General features: G+C 34.3%; 1 protein-coding gene across 1 annotated transcript; it reads right to left on the reverse strand.

The window, feature by feature from the left end:
• Positions 1–1,510: 1,510 nt before the first annotated feature.
• Angptl5 (angiopoietin like 5) lies at positions 1,511–21,719 on the reverse strand. The gene is made up of 8 exons (XM_047515827.1): positions 21,627–21,719; positions 19,782–19,926; positions 17,985–18,088; positions 17,030–17,123; positions 8,723–8,823; positions 6,903–7,023; positions 4,687–4,872; positions 1,511–1,830 (listed from the first exon to the last, which is right to left on the reverse strand). The coding sequence occupies exons 1-8, from the start codon at positions 21,717–21,719 to the stop codon at positions 1,511–1,513; spliced, it is 1,164 nt and encodes a 387-aa protein (XP_047371783.1).
• Between the last annotated feature and the right edge of the window lie 389 nt (positions 21,720–22,108).

A 22,108-nucleotide genomic window follows, 5' to 3' on the forward strand; every position in this document is an offset into this window, starting at 1 on the left:
AGTTTAACTTGCTAAATAGCAAAATGATTAACTTAATTTGTAGATTAAGTTGCCTTTTTATGCTTATATCACTACAGGTATGAAAGGCAATGAGCCCACAGCTCTGTGCTCCTCCAGCCTGGCCAGCACTTTACTCCATCGCCAAGACATAGAACCTCATCCGTGCCTCTGAGAGATGTACATGGGAAGGAGGCCAGGGGGAACCCTATGCACCCATTTGCAACCTTATCTCATGTATATCCTGTTCATGATTTATTCACTGCTTTGAGAGGATTTCAAAGTGAAAGCAATCTTGAACAATGACCTCATTGTCATTTTTGACCATTCGAGGAACCCAAATCATATTTTGCATTCTGAACAAGCTTAATCCTGTTCTGGATTCACCTAACTCACTTTGCCATCAGTCCCCTCCTTACTACTTTTAATTAAATCCTCTTCCTACTTCATTTTCAACCACTTCTTTTCTCCTTTGTGCATTGCATAATCTTAACTCTGAACAAAGTACTTATCTGTTCAAAGCTACTCTTGATTGCTTCCCTTGTCTTTCTTATTAATAACTGGCACTTGGCCCAGGGTGTTCCTTGATGTCTTCTCCCATGAAATCCTTATCATCCAACTCCTTCTAACTCAAGAAGAATAGAAACGATCAGCTTGCTTCCAAGCACAACTAGATCACTAATTCATCACTCTTTCTCCACTGTCCTTCACTTGAAGTTCTTATCATTCCTGTGGGTTTAAAGAGTTAAGATATATATGTGTTTTAGAATGCAACTGGTCAGGATATAAACATAAATTTAATACAAACAAGAACAAAAATATTAACCATGATAAAATTGGAAAACAAGGACTTTATTTTGCCAACAAACTTGTAAAATATATTGTAGCATCACCAACAAATAATGTTTTTAAACATGGAGTTTATATATTAATCTACATAAAAGGTATTTCTTGTAACTATCTTCAGTGGAAATTATCAGTTGCATATGTTACTTTTTTAAACATTGTTTTAGTTGTTGGTGGACCTTTATTTTATTTATTTATTTATATGCGGTGCTGAGAATCGAACCCAGTTCCTCACACATGCTAGACAAGTGCTCTACCACTGAGCCACAACCCTAGCCCTATTTTAATTTACACAATGAAAATAAAAATAAGTAAAATACTCTCCTCAATTATCCTAACAGCATACTGTGATTTATAAACTTCAAAAAGGAGGCTTTCAAAAAATTCATGAAAGCACAATAAATTTCAGGAATACAAGTTGGTTTCACTTAAAACAGATTTCATTACATATAATTAATATAGTTAGTAGTAAAAACATACAATGTGCCATGATTTCTTTTATAAAATGCTATAAAATTCTGTTTTCTAATTAAATTCATAACACAAAAATGCCATCTGTAATTAAATTTTAGCTAATATCTTTGAAACCCTAAGTAAAAAAGGGATCTATGTAAAATCTTTAATACCAAAAATAGCTCCACAACTTGCACTACAATTGAATATATGATTACTTAAAATATGGATTATAAGTTCTTCTAATTTTCATTGAAGCCGATTTAATCTTGACGGGTAAGTTGTTTTTCGTCCATGTGCCCCACTGAATTCCGCTTGCAAGAAATTTTCCAGGGAAGTGATGAATGCCATTTAAATTTGCTAGACCACACTGGTTGAACCACCAGCCAGTGTTGTTTTTGAGGTGGCTGCAGCTCTTCACAGACTGACCATTGACCAGGCATACAGGGCGGCACCCATCATTATCAACGTCTGATGTGCTGAAAGGCATTGCATTTTGATTATCTTCTTTTTTGAGGCCCCGGAATGCATCACCTATGTAAGACAGATTTTTTTAACTAAATGAAGTTAGAGGCAATTTCTAGTATTCTAATCAACCACTACCAACATATTATGCAAAAGTGTAACATCTAGAAATAGGGTTTATTTTTCTACTGTTTATCATGCTTAAAATCTCTCAAAAAAATCTGATAATGAATTCCTCAATAGGACATGCATCTTTAAATGGATATTAGATACGAAAGTTAGAAACCAAAATGGAAGTTTGGCTATGTAGACAAAATCAAAAATTTAGGCCAGAAATGATGGCCTAATGATGTTATACCAATATGACAATTGGTAATTTAGAATAAGAAAATAGCTTACACACTGTAGGTTTCCATACCTACAATTTGCATCACTTTAGTTATGGATAGATGAGGGTGAAATTTTTACTTTTAAAAACTTATATTTATAATTACAAAAGTTGTTTGATGTTATTTAGGGGTCATCAAGTTTATATAGAATTCCTAATACCCTTGAGAAAAATTCAGCTATACTCCTGAGATTATATTTTTCTTCATAGATGGTTGTTTGTATAGTATGCCTGGTACCCACAATATCCCTCCAAAGATTAAGAATCTTGAACAAGACAACCCAATTTAACTAAGTCACAAGAGCAGGATTTATAGTTTGTTTTCTGAAGTTTCATTAAATTAACATATTCTTAGTAAACCCATAATACCTACATTTCCTAAACACAAATTTTGACTAATAAACTTTGAAATACTAAAAGAAACTGTGTAAGATGTGTAGAGAAACCAGGGCCTACATTTGTTTCATTACGTTTTTGAATGGTTGGCATCTCCTGATATTTCAAGGTTTTGAAGAACTTCATTAGTGGTGTGGTCTATCCTAAACCCCAGAATCTGATTATTATTAGTCTCTGACTCTGCACTTGATGGAAAACAAAATACACACATTGCAGGTACTTTTTTGCAGAGAAAATATAACGTTCAACATAAGCACCATGCAATACCTTTCAAAAGGTCATAAGAAAGAGACACCACCCATGGAGCATTGCCTAAACTTTGTGATCATTCCATGAATACTCTGCCTGAGCAAAGACCAACCATCAGAAGGATCACACATTATATGGGCGCCTCAATGTATTATATTTAAAAACACATTTTTAGAATATATGCATATGTCTATTTCTTGAGAAATAGTTCATTAAAATTTATTCACCATATCTCCTGTAAAAGTGTAGTTAAAGAACATGATACTGTTTTCTCTAATAACCCAGAGAAATTTCTCTTATGTTTTGTCATCAGGAATATTTGTATTTCTTATGGAACAACTGTGTTTCTCAAATGGTCACGTTTATGTTCTATTTTTGCTCTGAACTCAAAGTTAAATTAGTGGCCCATTTTTACCACATATCTGATTACAGTTAAGCCCCTAGTTTTATCCATGTTTCTATTTTTACATTCTCCTAACATCTTTTTCTTTCACTGTTGTGATTATATTATGTTTTCAATAACTGAAGGTTATTTAACAACTTCATTGGGAAAATGTAGAATACAGCATGGCAGGGTACTGTAATGAAAAAACTTGCCATTATAAATTTGTTCTCCAACTAGATCATAGTCATCTTTTAGAGAACCCCCACATAAACTTCCTAACATAGCATACCATATTTAGACAGCTCTTTACAATTTTAGAGCTGAAGCTTTGAAAAGTGTATGCTGTAACTCTTTAAAATTTCCTCTATATATCCAGATTTGAATTTCAGACTTTCACCTAATATCCCAAGACTAAATCCCCTCAGATGTCATAGATTCCATCCATACCAGACAACTCTCTGGACCCTGTAATTTTCCTCCCTCTATGCCTTGACTTGAGCTGTTCCATTTGCCAACATTCACTTGCCAAAAACCTATCCATTGCTCCAAGACCCGGTCCATGGTTCTCGACTGTGAATATGCCAACATATCCACCTGCCCAAAAGTCACTGAATCAGACTGTAGAGGAGTATGTACTTTCAAAACACTTCCCAGCTTTTAACATTAACCCCTTGTTGAAAACTACTCTTCCATGAAAATTTTCTGGTGCAACCAACTGAAATCATTCTTACCCTCTCTTGAGCCCCCAGAGCTCTATCAGTAGTTTGTGTTTTCAGCGTTATGTTCTCCTCTATACTGTGAACCGTTAAAGAGCTGAGACTGCATAATTTTCATTTTTTTATTTCTAACACTGAATATACATAATGAATAAGTGCCATAATGGGGGGTTGACTTTAGTTTTTCTTAACAAAAATGCCTTTAAAATTTCAGCCCAAAATAAAAACCTGTCATCAAGTATTTTGATGATAAGTATTTTGAAGTTCTAACAAATTTATTGGGTAATGAATAGATGCATCCAGATGGAGTAAAAAGAACAGTAAGTTCTTGTTTCTATCAACTTGGATTATTGCCCTGGCTCAGGTGTGATGTGCTAGAAGTCTCAGGCGAGTTACTTAATCTTTTAAGTTTCTTCTCTGATAAAGTGGAAAGAATAGAGACCAGCTCCAACATTACCTGACTTCTAAATGTCAGCCTCTCTGAATACAAAAAAATAGAAATAATGCCCTCCCAGCCTCCCCCTACAGGGTCTCCATCCAAAAAGTCAATTGGGATTACATATGGTAAATGTTTTAAAGAATATTATTAAGTATTTCAAAATCATGAGGTGATACAATGTTCATAACAAAGTTTCAATACTCCAGACTTGGCTAGATTTCTTGTTCCCAATCTATTCTTTTATCAGTAATGTATCATATACCAAGAGACATGCATTATTTTTATCTTTACCTATTATACTAAGTTAGTGATATTTCCATCTTCTGGATAATTTTAGGAATAAAAAACTTACCTGCATTTCCTGAATACCGTCCTAAGTGCATTTTAAAAAATCTTGTCTCATCCTCTAGCCAAAAATTATCATATGATGCATAAGCAAATGTGTCATCTTCAGATTCCAAAGCCACATAAAGCATAAAACTGGTATTTTTCTGATTTACTATATAAAAAATCTTTTTTAGTCCTAGCCAAAATTCTCCTGTAAAAAAAAAAAAAATCACTTTGTGTTATTATATTTTAACACAAATTAGAACAACCCTTTATTATTGAATGTTGGGTGTTATTTAGTGTGTCATTAATTCTGAGATGACTCACATAAATAATGACAGAGACTAGATGACCTAGCTCAAATAATCAGTGTTTATATAATTTATAAAAAATTCAAAAATTTAAAAAGTCTTCTACTTCTGCTTCACTAGACTGAGGAAAATAAAACTGGTTCATTTTATCTCCACATATTAAATTCAAAAATTCATTTAAAAACTAAATAAAAAGTCAAAGTTTCTGTTGACATATTATGACAGGTAACAAAATGATGTATACCAATAAATGTCAGAGGTTTAAATCCCAAATTGGCTGCTCCTAAAGAAAAATTTCATGAAAATGATCATTTGAAATTACTTTTTCTGTCTCAGAGTGTACTTTCTGAACAAATATTTGTTTGTTATAATACAGTGTCAATTACCTATGACCAGAAGTCGACTGTAGCAACACTGAAGTGTACCAGGTGTAGGGTCAGTATTTCCAAGACAATTGTAGATCCAGATGAATCATCAAATTCCCTAATTCAGGCAATGTGCTTCTGCAAGCATTTCTAGCCAATGGCTTTCTACCTCCCTCTACGTACCATGATGTAGCCTAAATGTGGACACCCCAACATATGTCCTTCTACTTGAATTATGAAATTGTCCAAGAACTTGAGTGTAATCAAAACAAACTTCAAAGAGTTAGAGCATAACGTGACAGCGTTAAAACTCTTGAAACTATCACTAAGATATCAAGCCCTTCTCCAGGGCTTACAGGTGTATTTTATCTACAACCCAGTTAGAATTGAAAAGTATCCAGAATAAGTATAGGAAGAAAGTGAGCACTGTCAAATGGGTCCCAACAGGGTCTTTTTATTCTCATGCAGTTATAACCCTTCAACTTAAGCATCTCTGTCATCTTTCCTCTTTACTCCAACCTCATATTTAAGACTTAACAGTACATTTTTTTCTTAATCCCCAGTGTAATTTTAAAACTGCATCAACCTACAAGGGAGTCTTAGTTTGCATGAAGAATACCTGCGCGAATACCTTATTAGTCAAAACTCACATCACCTCCCCATAGAAATAAGCATGAAGTAAACAAAAATGATAATTGGAAGTCTGTATATTAATCTATGACTACTTAATTCAGGAGGAAGCACTCAATGGGAGATTAGAAATACTGCTAAAAAATATGTATTTAACTGCACTCCAGAGCATGACAGTTATCTGGCTGTAAGACATACCTTCTAAAATTATTGGCATGTGGTAGTGTTTTTTATCACTAGGATCAACACAACCACTTAGTGGATCTTTAGATGACATTATTATGGGAGGATAAACATTTCAAATTATAATATCAACCATTAAAATAGCATAAATATTATCAAAATCACCTGCAGAAGTTCCAACAAATATAAAATTCTGCATGATTCAGAAATACTGGTGTTTCTGTTTACTAGCAAAATTGACACTACCATGTGGCAATAATATAAACAGATTTTATAATTCAACTGGGGTTTGTAATTTTCAAATTTTGGGCATGGTAATGTTTATTGATATTTTATAAAACACTACATTCAACTCAAATCATCTAAATTTGATCAGTCACGTACTTCAATTCTTTGTTTAATTTGCTTGTGTAGACACAGCACACACCTCAAGAATTTCAAGATATATGGCAACCTTGCCCATTCACGTTTTCTTTCTACAGTTGGTAAGCACCTGCCACAATTCTGCTGGGTACATAACAGATACTTAATAAATATCCAGCTTATAGATTTTACTCAAATCACATTTTAACAAATAACTAAATATACAGATTGCTAGACTTCACCTGAAGATCTTTTTAAATAATTTTACCTGTGAAGATAGGGCAATTTAAGTCATATTTTTTGATAATCATATATATTTGCTATTTTTACCAATATGGATAAGTCTTTAGAAATATCAAAAGATAGAATAGAAATACATAAAATTTGACCTAAAAGATCACCAAATCCATCCAGATAATCACACCATAACCTCTGGAAATCAATTGTCCCATCAATCCTCTTCTGTATCACAGTCCATCCACCTCCTCTGTAATCCATGTCACACATTACCTAAAACAGGCCCAGAAAATACCAAAATAATACATCATTATTTTCATTATGTGATATTATAAAACTCATGTTTCATCAGTAGATCTAGAGAAAAAGAAGATACTTCCACCAAACATTGTGAATGCAACTGTATGCCATTAACATATTCAGATTTCTTATGTATCTAGAAATAAAACTTATTACAAAACCAGCTTATAATTAACTGAATTGTAGTCCCCTTATCAGTCACCTTTTAAAATATATAATTGCCTCAACTCTATAAATATCTTCCAGTTTAGTAATGATAATACTGTTCTGATGTGGCAGAGATATATTATTTTACAAATTAACTTTTTCTTTGAATTAAAACACTAACTTTTTTTTACAGTGTTAACTATGCCTATATGCTTGCCTTTGATTGTTCTTCTCTCCCACAAGCCATTCAGCCTAGCATTTTCAGACAGAAGGTCATGATCTGTGTCTTCCCCGCAGGCGCTCATGGGCAGATGGGTTGATACTGTAAAAAATGCCCCTAAGAGGGCACCTACAGGGGACTTGCCGAAGTGACAGGGAAAGAGAACAGAGCAACCCTCTCCAGCAGAAACTTCCCACACAAAGACAGAGAAAGCAGTGTGGAGGAAGTTAGGGAACCAACACTTCCCCACAGAAGAGGGAATTATGCATCCCACTCTTGACAAAATTAGAAGCCTTCCTTGCCCCAGCTGTTCAGATACAGGTTTGAATCTGTAGGCGAAGTAATTTAAGTAATTTTAAAATTATTTCCCACTTAATTCCCAATTTTTGACATCTCGTCAATAGATTACAAAAGAAATAATGGTAGTACCTCTGAGAAACTGGTAGAATCTAGTTAGAAAAAAACGTATTTTATTGAGCAATAAAGACTATCAGTAAGGAAAAAGTATCATAAACTTTCTTATGCACAAAGAAAAGGTACCTGGGGGAAAAAATACATATATGTATAAGCACACCCATGTGCATTATCTCTAGTAGAAATTTCTACAAGAAATCCCAACATGAAACTACTAAGAATAGACATAAGAGTAATTCATTTTATTCAAATTAAGAATAAATGGATCAGGGGCTGGGGATGTGGCTCAAGTGGTAGAGTACCTGCCTAGCATGTGTGAAGCACTAGGTTCAATCCTCAGCACCAAATAAAAATAAATAAATAAAATAAAGGTATTGTGTCTATCTACTACTAAAAAATTTTAAAGAAATGAATGAATGAATCATTTTATCAATCTGCCTTGCACCCCAGTGAAAGGTTTTTAAAATTATTAACTTTTTATACAAACATTTGTTATCAAAAGAAAGTATAATAACTAATAGGAAGTAAATCAAAATTATTTTTAGTAAGCTCCGAGGCAAAACAGACCATTATTTTCTAATCTCTAGAGACTATTTAAGTCATAGACTTGTATTGCATGGTTCTGCCTACTATAAGGATAATATAAAATCTTGCACCAAAAGGATTTACTTTTAGTGTGCAAAATCATGGAAACTCAAATAGACAAGTGAAAGATAGTCTAGTTCTTTTAATGGTTTATTGTGGGGTATTAGTATTATAGAAAATCAAAATTTTGGAATTGGAATTTTTACTAATTTAAATTTTTCAAGGATAAATTAAATATTAAAAATTTAATATTAATTAAATTGGTTAGATGTTTATCTTATCCCAAATAATAAGAGAAAACTTTACCTCAAATGGATAGCTAGAGCCTTCTGGGTAGATTATATACAAACCACTTGGTGTTTTGGTCACAGAGCCAATGGTATCTTTAATATCAGTGCAATCTAAACCTAGAAAAGTAAAATTAGTTATTTGGGATACTGTTTATGACAGTCATTTCACTGTAGAGAACTGATAGAGCTATCTAAAATTATTACTAAACTCTCCATTAATTATATGATGGTTTTACTATCTTAGAAATAAAATGTAATTTAGAAATAAGGAAACATTTGAAGATTGGAATTAAAGATCAAACGGTAAAATCAGCCTTTACTAATAACATCACTGTTAGTGATTTGCATTCTACACTGTTTAAATGTTTCATTTGGGATCAACACTTATTTAATATATTTTATAAGTATTCCTTCTTTTTTAAAATAAATAATACCCTTTCAGGAAACTAGGTTTTTCTTAGAGGGCACAATGTTCAAAGGAAATTTATGTGAAAGGAGAGGAAAAAACTCAAAGGAATAAGTGGATTGACTACAAGTGATACATCCTTGACTATTTTACTTCAAACTTCAGAGACTCTGATGTGTTGCAGGCCACTATTAACAACAACCAAAAAAGATGGAAAGGAGAAATCACTTTCTTCACCAACAAGAAATTAAGCTTGAAGTTAGGAGTCATTTTATGGACAGCAGTTAGCACTGTCACTGCTCAAAAATCACCTTCAACAAAGCATTCAGTTCCCAGGGGACTATAAACATATGAATGGCTCTTCACGGGGCGATCCAAGATGGCGGCCTAGAGGGAGACTGCACCCCCGGTCGCTCCAGAACCCAGGAGTTAAGAAGGGGAGGCATTGAGAGACTCGGACTGAAGTGGAGCCACGGGTGAGTCTGCCCACTGGGTAAAGCTCAGCCCGGGTGGCAGGCCCAGATAGAGGTGGCTTATCGGAGCCGGGCAGGGCAGCTAGAGTCATCCACAGGCAGTCCTGCGCACTCCGGCGGTGGGCCCCGCCCACACAGCCAGCTTCTCCAGGTTCTCGGAACGGAACTGGCCCGCTAGTGAGAGCCTGTCTGAACAGAGCACGCTCCGAGTCCCGGAGCTGCTGCAGTGCAGTGTACTCCTGCAAAGAACCAGCGGAGAGCCTCGATCTGCAATCAGCCTCAGGGATAAGGACAGGGCAGCCGGAGACCTCTTCAGGCGGCTCTGCCCACTCCGGCTGCAGGCTCTCTTCACGGGGCGATCCAAGATGGCGGCCTAGAGGGAGACTGCACCCCCGGTCGCTCCAGAACCCAGGAGTTAAGAAGGGGAGGCATTGAGAGACTCGGACTGAAGTGGAGCCACGGGTGAGTCTGCCCACTGGGTAAAGCTCAGCCCGGGTGGCAGGCCCAGATAGAGGTGGCTTAGCAGAGCCGGGCAGGGCAGCTTGAGTCTTCCCAAGGTAGTCTTCCACACTCCGGCAGTGGGCTCTTCCCACACGGCCAGCTGCACGGTGCAGGCCCACAGTGAGAGCATTTCCGCACAGAGCCAGTTCCAAAACGTGGAACCAGTAGGGGGCTAGGGGCAGTATTCTTCGAATGAGCTGCTTTATCAGATTCCTCCAAGACATCAGGCTACTGAAGGCTGGGAGGTGATACACTGGAAATCTACTGGGACACTATAAGCCAATAGTGGAAAACTGCAATATCTCAGGGTCCCACTGACAACTGACCATTATGAGAAAACAAGGGAAGAAAATGTCCCAAACAAACCTAGATACTACATCAATAAAACCCAATGACAGCACAGCAGAAGAAATGTCAGAAAGGGAGTTCAGAATGTACGTAATTAAAACGATCAGGGAAGCTAATGAGGAGATGAAAGAGCAAATGCAGGCATTGAAGGAGGAGATGAAAGAGCAAATGCAGGCATTAAATGATCGCACCAATCAACAGTTAAAAGACCAAATACGGGAAGCAAGAGATCATTTCAATAAAGAGTTAGATATACTGAAAAAAAAACCAAACTGAAATCCTTGAAATGAAGGAAACAATAAACCAAGTTAAAAACTCCATAGAAAGCATAACCAATAGGATAGAACACCTGGAAGACAGAACCTCAGACATTGAAGACAAAATATTTAACCTTGAAAACAAAGTGGAACAAACAGAGAAGATGGTAAGAAATCATGAACAGAATCTCCAAGAACTATGGGATATCATGAAAAGGTCAAATTTGAGAATTATTGGGATTGAGGAAGGCTTAGAGAAACAAACCAAAGGAATGAACAATCTATTCAATGAAATAATAACAGAAAATTTCCCAAATCTGAAGAATGAAATGGAAAACCAAGTACAAGAGGCTTATAGAACTCCAAACATACAAAATTACAACAGACCCACACCAAGGCACATTATTATGAAAATACCTAACATACAAAATAAAGACAGAATTTTAAAGGCCGCGAGAGAAAAGAATCAAATTACATTCAGAGGGAAACCAATAAGAATATCAGCAGATTTTTCAATCCAGACCCTAAAAGCTAGAAGGGCCTGGAACAACATATACCAAGCCCTGAAAGAAAATGGATGCCAACCAAGAATCTTATACCCAGCAAAACTTACCTTCAAATTTGACGATGAAATAAGATCCTTCCATGATAAACAAAAGCTAAAGGAATTTACAAAAAGAAAGCCAGCATTACAGAACATTCTCAGCAAAATATTCCATGAGGAAGAGATGAAAAACAACGATGCAAATCAGCAACAGGAGGCGCTAGCCTAAAGGAATAGCCAAATAAAGGAGAAACCAAATCATGTCAAAAACAAATATGAGTCAATTGACTGGGAATACAAATCATATCACAATAATAACCCTGAATGTTAATGGCCTGAATTCATCAATCAAAAGACACAGACTGGCAGATTGGATTAAAAAGAAAAATCCAACAATATGCTGCCTGCAAGAGACACATCTCATAGAAAGAGACACCCATAGACTAAAGGTGAAAGGATGGGGAAAAACATACCATGCACACGGACACAGCAAAAAAGCTGGAGTATCCATCCTCATCTCAGATAATGTGGACTTCAAACCAAAACTAGTCAGAAGGGATAAAGAAGGACATTACATACTGCTTAAGGGAAGCATAAATCAGCAAGACATAACAATCATAAATATCTATGCCCCGAACATTGGCTCATCCACGTACGTCAAACAAATCCTTCTCAATTACAGAAATCAAATAGACCACAACACAATAATACTAGGCGATTTTAACACACCTCTCTCACCACTGGATACATCGTCCAAACAAAAATTGAATAAAGAAACTATAGATCTCAACAACACAATCAGCAATTTAGACTTAACGGACATATATAGAATATACCATCCAACAAAGAATGAATACACTTTCTTCTCAGCAGCACATGGATCCTTCTCTAAAATAGACCATATTTTATGCCACAAAGCTACTGTTAGTAAATACAAGAAGATAGAGATACTACCTTGTACTCTATCAGATCATAATGGATTGAAATTAGAAATAAATGACAGAATAAAAAACAGAAACTTCTCCAATACCTGGAGACTAAATAATACACTATTATATGATGAATGGATAACAGAAGACATCAGGAGGGAAATAAAAAAATTCTTAGAAGTCAACGAGAACAAAGACACATCATATCAAAATCTCTGGGACACTATGAAAGCAGTACTTAGAGGAAGATTTATTTCATGGGGTGCATTCAAAAAAAGAAGTAGAAATCAACAAATAAACGAGTTAACACTACAGCTCAAAGCACTAGAAAAAGAAGAGCAGACCAATACCAAAAGTAGTAGAAGACAGGAAATAGTTAAAATCAGAGCCGAAATCAACGAAATCGAAACAAAAGAAACAATCGGAAAAATTAATAAAATAAATAGTTGGTTCTTTGAAAAAATAAATAAAATTGATAAACCCTTAGCCACACTAACAAAGAGAAAGAGGGAGAAAACTCAAATTACTAAAATTCGGAATGAACAAGGAAACATCACAACAGACACGAGTGAAATACAAAACATAATTAGAAGCTATTTCAAAAATCTATACTCCAACAAAACAGAAAACCTTGAAGACATCAACAAATTTCTAGAGACATATGAACTACCTAAACTGAACGAGGAGGACATACACAACTTAAATAAACCAATTTTAAGCAATGAAATAGAAGAGGTCATCAAAAGCCTACCAACAAAGAAAAGTCCAGGACCAGATGGGTTCTCAGCCGAGTTCTATAAAACCTTTAAAGAAGAGCTCATTCCAATACTCCTCAAACTATTCCATGAAATAGAAGAGGAGGGAACCCTACCAAACTCGTTCTATGAAGCCAATATCACCCTGATACCTAAACCAGACAGAGACACATCAAGGAAAGAAAATTTCAGACCAATATCCTTAATGAACATCGATGCAAAAATTCTCAACAAAATTTTAGCAAATCGCATACAAATATATATTAAAAAGATAGTGCACCACGATCAAGTGGGTTTTATCCCAGGGATGCAAGGTTGGTTCAACATTCGGAAATCAATAAATGTCATTCACCATATCAACAGACTTAAAGTTAAGAATCACATGATTATTTCAATAGATGCAGAAAAAGCATTTGATAAAATACAGCATCCCTTCATGCTCAAAACACTAGAAAAAATTGGGGTAATGGGAACATTCCTAAACATTATAAAGGCCATCTACGCTAAGCCCATGGCTAATATCATTCTAAATGGTGAAAAACTGAAAGCGTTCCCCCTAAAAACTGGAACAAGGCAGGGATGCCCTCTTTCACCGCTTCTATTCAACATCGTCCTTGAGACTCTAGCCAGAGCAATCAGACAAACCAAAGAAATTAAAGGGATACGAATAGGAAAAGAAGAACTCAAACTATCCCTGTTCGCTGATGACATGATTATATATTTAGAGGAACCTGGAAATTCCACCAGAAAACTTTTAGAACTCATAAGTGAATTCAGTAAAGTAGCAGGTTACAAGATCAATGCTCATAAATCCAATGCATTTTTATACATAAGTGATGAATCTTCAGAAAGAGAAATTAGGAAAACTACTCCATTCACAATAGCATCGAAAAAAATAAAATACTTGGGAATCAATCTCACAAAAGAGGTGAAAGACCTCTACAATGAGAACTACAGAACACTAAAGAAAGAAATTCAAGAAAACCTTAGAAGATGGAAAGATCTCCCATGTTCCTGGATAGGCAGAATTAATATCGTCAAAATGGCTATACTACCTAAAGTTCTATACAGATTCAATGCAATTCCAATTAAAATCCCAATGATGTACCTTGCAGAAATAGAGCAAGCAATTATGAAATTCATCTGGAAGAATAAAAAACCTAGAATAGCTAAAGCAATCCTCAGTAGCAAGAGCGAAGCAGGGGGTATTGCAATACCAGATCTTCAACTCTACTACAAAGCAATAGTAACAAAAACGGCATGGTATTGGTACCAAAATAGACAGGTAGATCAATGGTACAGAATAGAGGACATGGACACAAACCCAAATAAATACAATTTTCTCATACTAGACAAAGGTTCCAACAATATGCAATGGAGAAAAGATAGCCTCTTCAACAAATGGTGCTGGGAAAACTGGAAAACTATATGCAATAGAATGAAACTAAACCCCTATCTCTCACCCTACACAAAACTCAACTCAAAATGGATCAAGGACCTCGGAATCAGACCAGAGACCCTGCATCTTATAGAAGAAAAAGTAGGTCCAAATCTTCAACTTGTTGGCTCAGGATCAGACTTCCTTAACAGGACTCCCATAGCACAAGAAATAAAAGCAAGAATCAACAACTGGGATAGATTCAAACTAAAAAGCTTTCTCTCAGCAAAGGAAACTATCAGAAATGTGAAGAGAGAGCCTACAGAGTGGGAGAATATCTTTGCCAACCATACCTCAGATAGAGCGCTAATTTCCAGAATCTATAAAGAACTCAAAAAACTCTACACGAAGAATACAAATAATCCAATCAACAAATGGGCTAAGGAAATGAACAGACACTTCACAGAAGAAGATCCACAAGCAATCAACAAACATATGGAAAAATGTTCAACATCCCTAGTAATAAGGGAAATGCAAATCAAAACTACCCTAAGATTTCATCTCACCCCATTTAGAATGGCGATTATCAAGAATACAAGCAACAATAGGTGTTGGCGAGGATGTGGTGAAAAAGGAACACTCATACATTGCTGGTGGGGTTGCAAATTAGTGCAACCACTCTGGAAAGCAGTGTGGAGATTCCTCAGAAAGCTTGGAATGGAAACACCATTTGACCCAGCTATCCCACTCCTTGGCCTATACCCAAAGGACTTAAAATCAGCATACTACAGAGATACAGCCACATCAATGTTCATTGCTGCTCAATTCACCATAGCCAGATTGTGGAACCAACCTAGATGCCCTTCAGTTGATGAATGGATAAAGAAACTGTGGCATATTTATACAATGGAATATTACTCCGCAATGAAGAATGATAAAATTATGGCATTTGTAGGCAAATGGTCGAAATTGGAGAATATCATGCTAAGTGAGATAAGCCAATATCAAAAAACTAAAGGTCGAATGATCTCGCTGATAAGCGGATGAGGACATATAATGGGGGGTGGGAGGGGCTAGCATTAGGTTTAGGGTTAGGTTTAGAGTTAGGCTAAGGAGAGCAGTAAGAATGAAGGAAAGAAGGACTGTGTAGAGGGAAAAGAGGGGTGGGAGGGGTGGGAGGGGTGGGAGGGGTGGGGGGGAGGGGAAAAATATAATAAACATCATTACCCTATGTAAACGTAAAAAAAATAAATAAATAAAAATTAAAAAAAAAAAAATAAACATATGAATGTGGAAGTAGGCATTACACTGTACTACAAGTATTACATTTTACTTGAAGACAATCTATGGTATCTTCTGTAAATGTAATAAAATAAATTCAGCTCTTACAGCATCAGTTTCTCAGATGCCTGCTTTAGAATCCTGGTTCTACTCCTTTCTAGCCAAGAACCATTAACTAATCTCTCAAAGTCTTACTTTCTTCACTTAATATTGGAATAATAATATTATCTACTTAATAGAGTTATTCTGACAATTTACATAGCAAGGAACTATATAAAGCCCTGAGCACAGGGCCTATCATATGTTAATATGCAGAAAATGTCTACAAAAAGTTAGCTGTAAAAAATGACCCACTTTCCCCTTCATATCCAGGAAACAAATCAGTTGCCCATGTTCTAAATTGTTGAGACATTCTTATGCTGACTTTATCACAGAAGTTCACACTGAAGGACCATCTGCTTTGTCTTTAACATCCAAATAAATGTGAACAGATTATTTATATTTTCTGGGCCATATATTCCTCATTTGATGATGATCATCATCATAGCAAACTTTTATATCATACTTATTATGCATTGGGCAGTATTTTTAAGAGTTTTTCCATTTACTCCTCACAACAAATATGTGAAGTAGGTACTATCAGTTTACTCATGAGGAAACTAATACCAAGGAAATGTCAGATCTATGATTTGAGGCCAGACTGACATCAGAGTCCATGCTCTTAACTACCATATTATACTACCTATAAAGAGGCAGTTATGAAAAGTACATATTAGAATGATATGATTTTGAAATAACATAATAACATGAAAGCACCTGTCTCTGTACCTGGAACATAGGGGATGTTTATTCTCTTCCCTTCCTAATAAATAAATAAATATTGCATACTAAGCCCTCAATGGTTTTTATTTGCTTGGAACTTTTTGATATAAATATATCTTTTTAAGGGTTATAGAGCATTTTTCCTAAAAGTCCAAACCCAGAGGAATCAATATGCTATATTTAAGTATGAAAGTGTTCACTTTTTGTTTATTTCTCTTAATTTTTTTTCTTTTCAATTTTCATATCCCAGTTTGAAACATTTCATACATGTCAAAAACATTTTTTACAGGTGGGAGGAACTCTGAAACTTTCTTTTCTTCTTTCGAAAGAGTAATTACTAATAAAATACCACAGGGAAAAACCCAGAATAAAGCTACCCTAAAATTATGCTATTTTCAACAGATTCAGGATACATTTTCATGTCCATGGATTAGAGAAGTTCTCCAGTTTAGCAAAATGCACTTTGTCTATGGTGTAATTTCCTTAATGGTAGCTATTAGTCCTCCTGTCTGCTAGAGAATAATGAGCTACGTTTTTTTAAACAAAACTTTTAAATGCACCAAGCTGTCCAGGAAAACTTTAAGTCATAAAAGACAAATATGAAAAGGCTGAAATACCAAAGCCCTTACCATGTGACTGAACGGGTCTGTGAGGAAAAGGATCCAGCTGTTTTCTAAAAACTTCTGTAGTCAAAAGGAGAACTCGATTCATGAGTTCATTAACCTAAACACACATATACATACACACACATACATATTTAAATAAATTTATATTTGAACAAAACTCCTTTAGCTAAATTATAGAAAAGCTATCTCTAAGCCTCTTATAAACCCAGTTCTGAAATAAATAATGAGGTTCTTTTTCCTAGATTGAATCCTTACTGCTTTGCCAAAACAGTAAAGTCATAGCTAAATAACAATCATTGAATGCTGTAGTGTCTACATCCGTAACCTTGGTTTTTCCTGACCCTGTTTCTGCATTTGACTGTTTTACCAGACTGTGCCTGAATCTGAATAGTTGCTGTAATTTCTGATTGCGACCCTTTGCTCTTCAAGTCATCCTCCATACCAGCTGTCAACTGCATTGTGTCATGTCCTTGCTCAAGCACTTCAGTGGCCTCTTGGGGTGGCATAATTTAGTGTCTGATTATTCCTTTAGTCTGTTTTTCTTATACACCCTCAACCTCATCAACCACTTCACCCCTGAACCATCTCCAAGTAGCTCCCTCAAAATGGAACACACTCCCCTACTTACTGAACCTTCATGACTTTTAAAACATGTGCTTATCTCTCATGACTCAACTCACAGGTTCACTCCTCTGAGCAACTTTCTTGTATCTTAAACTTTGTGTGTGTGTATTCTAACAGCATGCACATTTTTCCAATGATTTTTTCTGCTTCACTGCACGGTATACTCCCAGCATTTTTATTGCTGTTTGCCTAGGACTTACTATTGTGCCTCTCACATAGTAGGAACTAAATAGATACCAGAACATCAATGAATAAAAAAAGAAATAATTATGCCTGCAGTTACCTATAAATCAGTGTGCATGTAGAATAACAACATAATACTAAAAAGTCATACCTGATTAGATAAATAGTCCAGGGATGCTTGTTGCTCATCCATTATATTTCTTAAAAGTTTTTTGGTACTTCGTGTGTAGGAAACAATAGAATTTTGCAGATTTCCTTAACCATAATAAAAATGACTGCTAAATATTATATTGTTATAGAAAACAATTACGGTGAAAAATAATGATGTTAACATGATTTTGGATAAATGTGTAGACAATAATATTTCAATTTATCTGAACATTCAGAACCATACATTTTAGTTAGTACATATTGTTTACTCAGAATTAAACAAGAAAACAATTGTTTCAACATTTCTTAACAAAACTACGCTTCTTAATAATGCAGATTACCTAAAATAATTAATCTAATCTCTTCTAGTTAAAAGACAACATTCTGAATATTGGTTCTTACTTTATAAAAGTATAGAAGCAAGATGTTCAGGATCATTCAGGAAGGTGAAAAAGTAATAATTCACTAGCATACCAAGCAATTTGAGTTTAAAGATAAATCTTTGTTTTAACTTTTTCTAATACTATATTTTATATAATTAAATTTCTAGTATGTATGCACACACATGATAGACCTTAGTCAAAGGTTTTGGTTAGTTGGTTTCTGAATATACTTTTGCATATATTTTCCTTTCTAAAACTATTTTTACAGAAAATATTCTATATTCAAAACATCTTAGAGAAAAATAGAAAAAATATATTGCAAATAGTTTTTTGTCCTAAAACATTTGGGATCATGTTTCCATAATGCCCCATCATCCCTGATATTTCCTACACCAAAGACATTCTGAACAAATACAATCATCAGAATAAAGAAATAAATATTGACTGACTATATTTCTCAGACCCTATGTAAGTTTTACCTATGATACTGATGTTGACCTCTCTAACAAAAGAACCCTCACACTATTGCATATATTATCCTTTAAAAAATACTTTATTTCTGAGTTTCTTTCATCTGAACAGTAGAATCACATTCGCAAATTCTGATGTTTTTAATTCTAACTCAGCCATATTCATCTCTTTTTAATTTTTAGTCTCTAATTTGTTGTTTTAAAAATTAATTATTATTATTATTAAAATTTTATTTTAAAAACTTATAAAATAGTCTACTAGCTTTTTCTGGGGTTAGACATTTGTCTTAATGCGACTAAAACTGCACTCATTGGTTTGAGAAGCTTGAGACCCTTGTGTTACACACAGAATTAGCTACGTTAAAGTAAGCTTTTCATACTTCCTGATGGTCCTGTAAGAGCTGAATCAGAGAGAGCATCAGCTCCACCCTTTCCAATCTCCCTTCTTCATCCTGTTTCTTATAAAAAACAAATCTGTACTGTGACTAAATAACTTTTTCAATTAAGACTAAAACGTTTTATTTATTATTCTTTGCTACATAAATCAACTGTGATTTGTATTATATCTTTTGCATTAGTTCTTACAGTATTCAATGCTAATGTATTGGGTTTTAGAATTTTCTTCCTTTACAAAAAAACAAAATCTAAATCTAAGGTGAAATTTTCTAGGGATCTAATGAAAGGAAGAAAATATCCCTGAGAGAATTAATGTAGTACTACTATCAGAATCCTCTGGTTTGTCCCTCCCTATGTGGTCAGTTGATGCCACAGGGCTATATGGAAGAAGGATTCATTCATTTACCAAATATTTATTAAGCACCTACTACATGTCCAATACATAAAATCTCTGGTAGGGTGATCAGGATGTATATAAAATGACCCAGATGTCTACCTAGAAGTAATGAGTTGTATCCCTTTATAATTGTGTATTATTTTAATACTCACTACACATGAAATGTTTTTCTTCTCGTGTAATTTTAGTTTTAGCATCACATGATTCTTCACAGTCTTCCTTATAAACAGTATCATTACTTTGAATTCCATCTTTTGCATTAGATACATCTTCTACAACATTAACGACTGGAGAATTCTTTATATTAAAAAATGGAAATAAGAACAAATATGAATGTTGTATGACACACTAAATAAGAAGGCTTATAAAGAAAAGAAAGATTGGAATTCAGGACATAAAATGAAGATGATCAGCAGGAAAAATATAACAAACTGGTTAGTTCAAACTTACCAAACTTATAGGTAAATTTCAGATATGGACAATAAACATGTGTTAATTTAATAGTTTCTCTATCTTCTTTTCTTCTTAAATTCCAAAATAATTTATTAGGGTTTATTTCCATTTCTGACTCTATGGTCCTGACCTTTAACTTTTACAAATTTTCATGTGTAATACAGAGCTGAACCATCCCTCTTCCAAGAATCTTACAATTTGAACTTCTTTGAAAAAGAACTAAGAAATTTCCCTGAGATATCTACAGTATTTCTAGCCAAGTACACTGTCTGCCACCACTATTAGAAATTATATAAAAATACATAGGAAGCTTGTATAAGCTAAAATATTCAAATATCTGAAAGGTTAAGTGTTTATATATTTGAAAGTTACTACTGATAAAAGAAAAAAGTATAGACTTTTGATTTGCTAAATCAACAATAGATACTATTAAAAGGCCAACTACAGTTGTCATTACAAAGCTATCTGTATTTGTTGGCACACTATTGCTTTCTTCAATATAAAACATTCTTTTGTAAAAGTCACATAGATTTAATAACTCTGTTGTTAAATGAAAATAATAACAAGTTTTTCCCTGCTTTACCTGGATATTAAGAGAAAATTAGAGTTAACCATGTTGTAAAAATATTTTCCCTTAAAAAGATACTTACATTTTTTACACAGATCTATTTTAAACTTCTTGGTGTTTATTTTTATCTCTATAATGACTGACATGCTAGATGCTTTCAAAAATCTAGATAATAGCTATCCTTTTTTCAGTATGTTTGTTCAATCTTTAGCAAGTATTTTAAAGAGTTAAATCAATATTTTTATAGAATTCTTAGAATTAATTCTTGTTTAAACCATGGAACTTTGGGATTCGATACAATGGTAAATACATTTTATGACATTGAAAAATCAAAAACCAACATTTAAGTATGTGGGGATTCAAATCCCCAAGAATTCCTAATATTTCATAAACCATACCAGTTATCATTCTGATCTTGTTTTGGATGAAAATTTTAATGTCCTAAGTAAACATTCACAGCACTATATATGGAATACCAAATGTTATAGAATTGCTTTCAAAAAAGCAAAGTGAATTTTTAAAAATTTTTTTTATATTTTTACTTGTAGATGGACACAATACCTTTATCTGATTTATTTTTATGTGGTGCTGAGGATCAAACCCAGTGCCTCACATGTATGAGGCAAGTGCTCCACCACTGAGCTACAACCCTCCACCCAAAGTGAATTTTTAATTTCCCATCAGATACTTCATTATCAAAGTTAGATTGAAAGTTGTGAATTAGTTTTTAACCTAGGTTCAAGATTTCTTTCACAAATAAACTTTATGAGAAATTTGTTAACACTCAACCCTAAGTTTATAATTTCTTTAGTTTAAAAATAGTTAACATTTAAGCAATCTCGACATTTCAAAATAACGATTTAAAGTAATCTATAAATTCTATTTGGTATTACAATTAATCTTTTCAAATTTCTAGTATATATCTTGAAAGTTAATTATGCTTTCTTAACTAAAATATTATTGCTAAAATTCTTACCGTAGAATGATGTGCACAATTACCTTGTACAGTTTCTCCACAAATAAAAATACATACATTTAAGAATAAGAGTAAAACTTGTGGTGGATGCATTATAGTTTTCTTGGGTAAATGAAAACACTTCTTCAAATATCAGTCAGCTCTCTGTGGAAAGAACTACAGTGCATAGAGTCTCCAGTTAAAATTTTCTGGAAGGTGTACAATAAAAACAGAAGCCAGTACTTACTGGTTTCCATGCCCTCGTTTGAAACAACACCCTTCATATGAAAAACAAGGTGTCCTCTAGAGATCCTGTCATTTTAAGTTATGCAAAGCCTTTTTTATCATGTCATTAATTAATCCATGATTTTGCTGTCTAGGCAAAAAATACACAGATAAACAGATATATAGATAGATAAAATATGAATTTATAAATTCAATTAGTTTTGAGGCAGATTTTTTGCCTTTGAAAAATACCTTTGAAAAGCTATATCTCAAAAACT

The sequence above is a fragment of the Sciurus carolinensis genome, chromosome 11 (genome assembly GCF_902686445.1).
Source record: "Sciurus carolinensis chromosome 11, mSciCar1.2, whole genome shotgun sequence".
In the NCBI taxonomy this organism is placed as follows: Eukaryota; Metazoa; Chordata; class Mammalia; order Rodentia; family Sciuridae; genus Sciurus; species Sciurus carolinensis.

Bases quoted from the DNA above. Each gene is read 5' to 3' on its own strand.
- Angptl5 (XM_047515827.1), bottom strand. From the start codon at position 21,719: ATGCATCCACCACAAGTTTTACTCTTATTCTTAAATGTATGTATTTTT. The intron at 18,089-19,781 runs GTGAGTATTAAA...ATTATGGTTAAG, and splicing joins AGAAAAACATTTCATGTGTA to GAAATCTGCAAAATTCTATT. The intron at 17,124-17,984 runs GTATGACTTTTT...ATGTGTGTTTAG, and splicing joins TGGACTATTTATCTAATCAG to GTTAATGAACTCATGAATCG.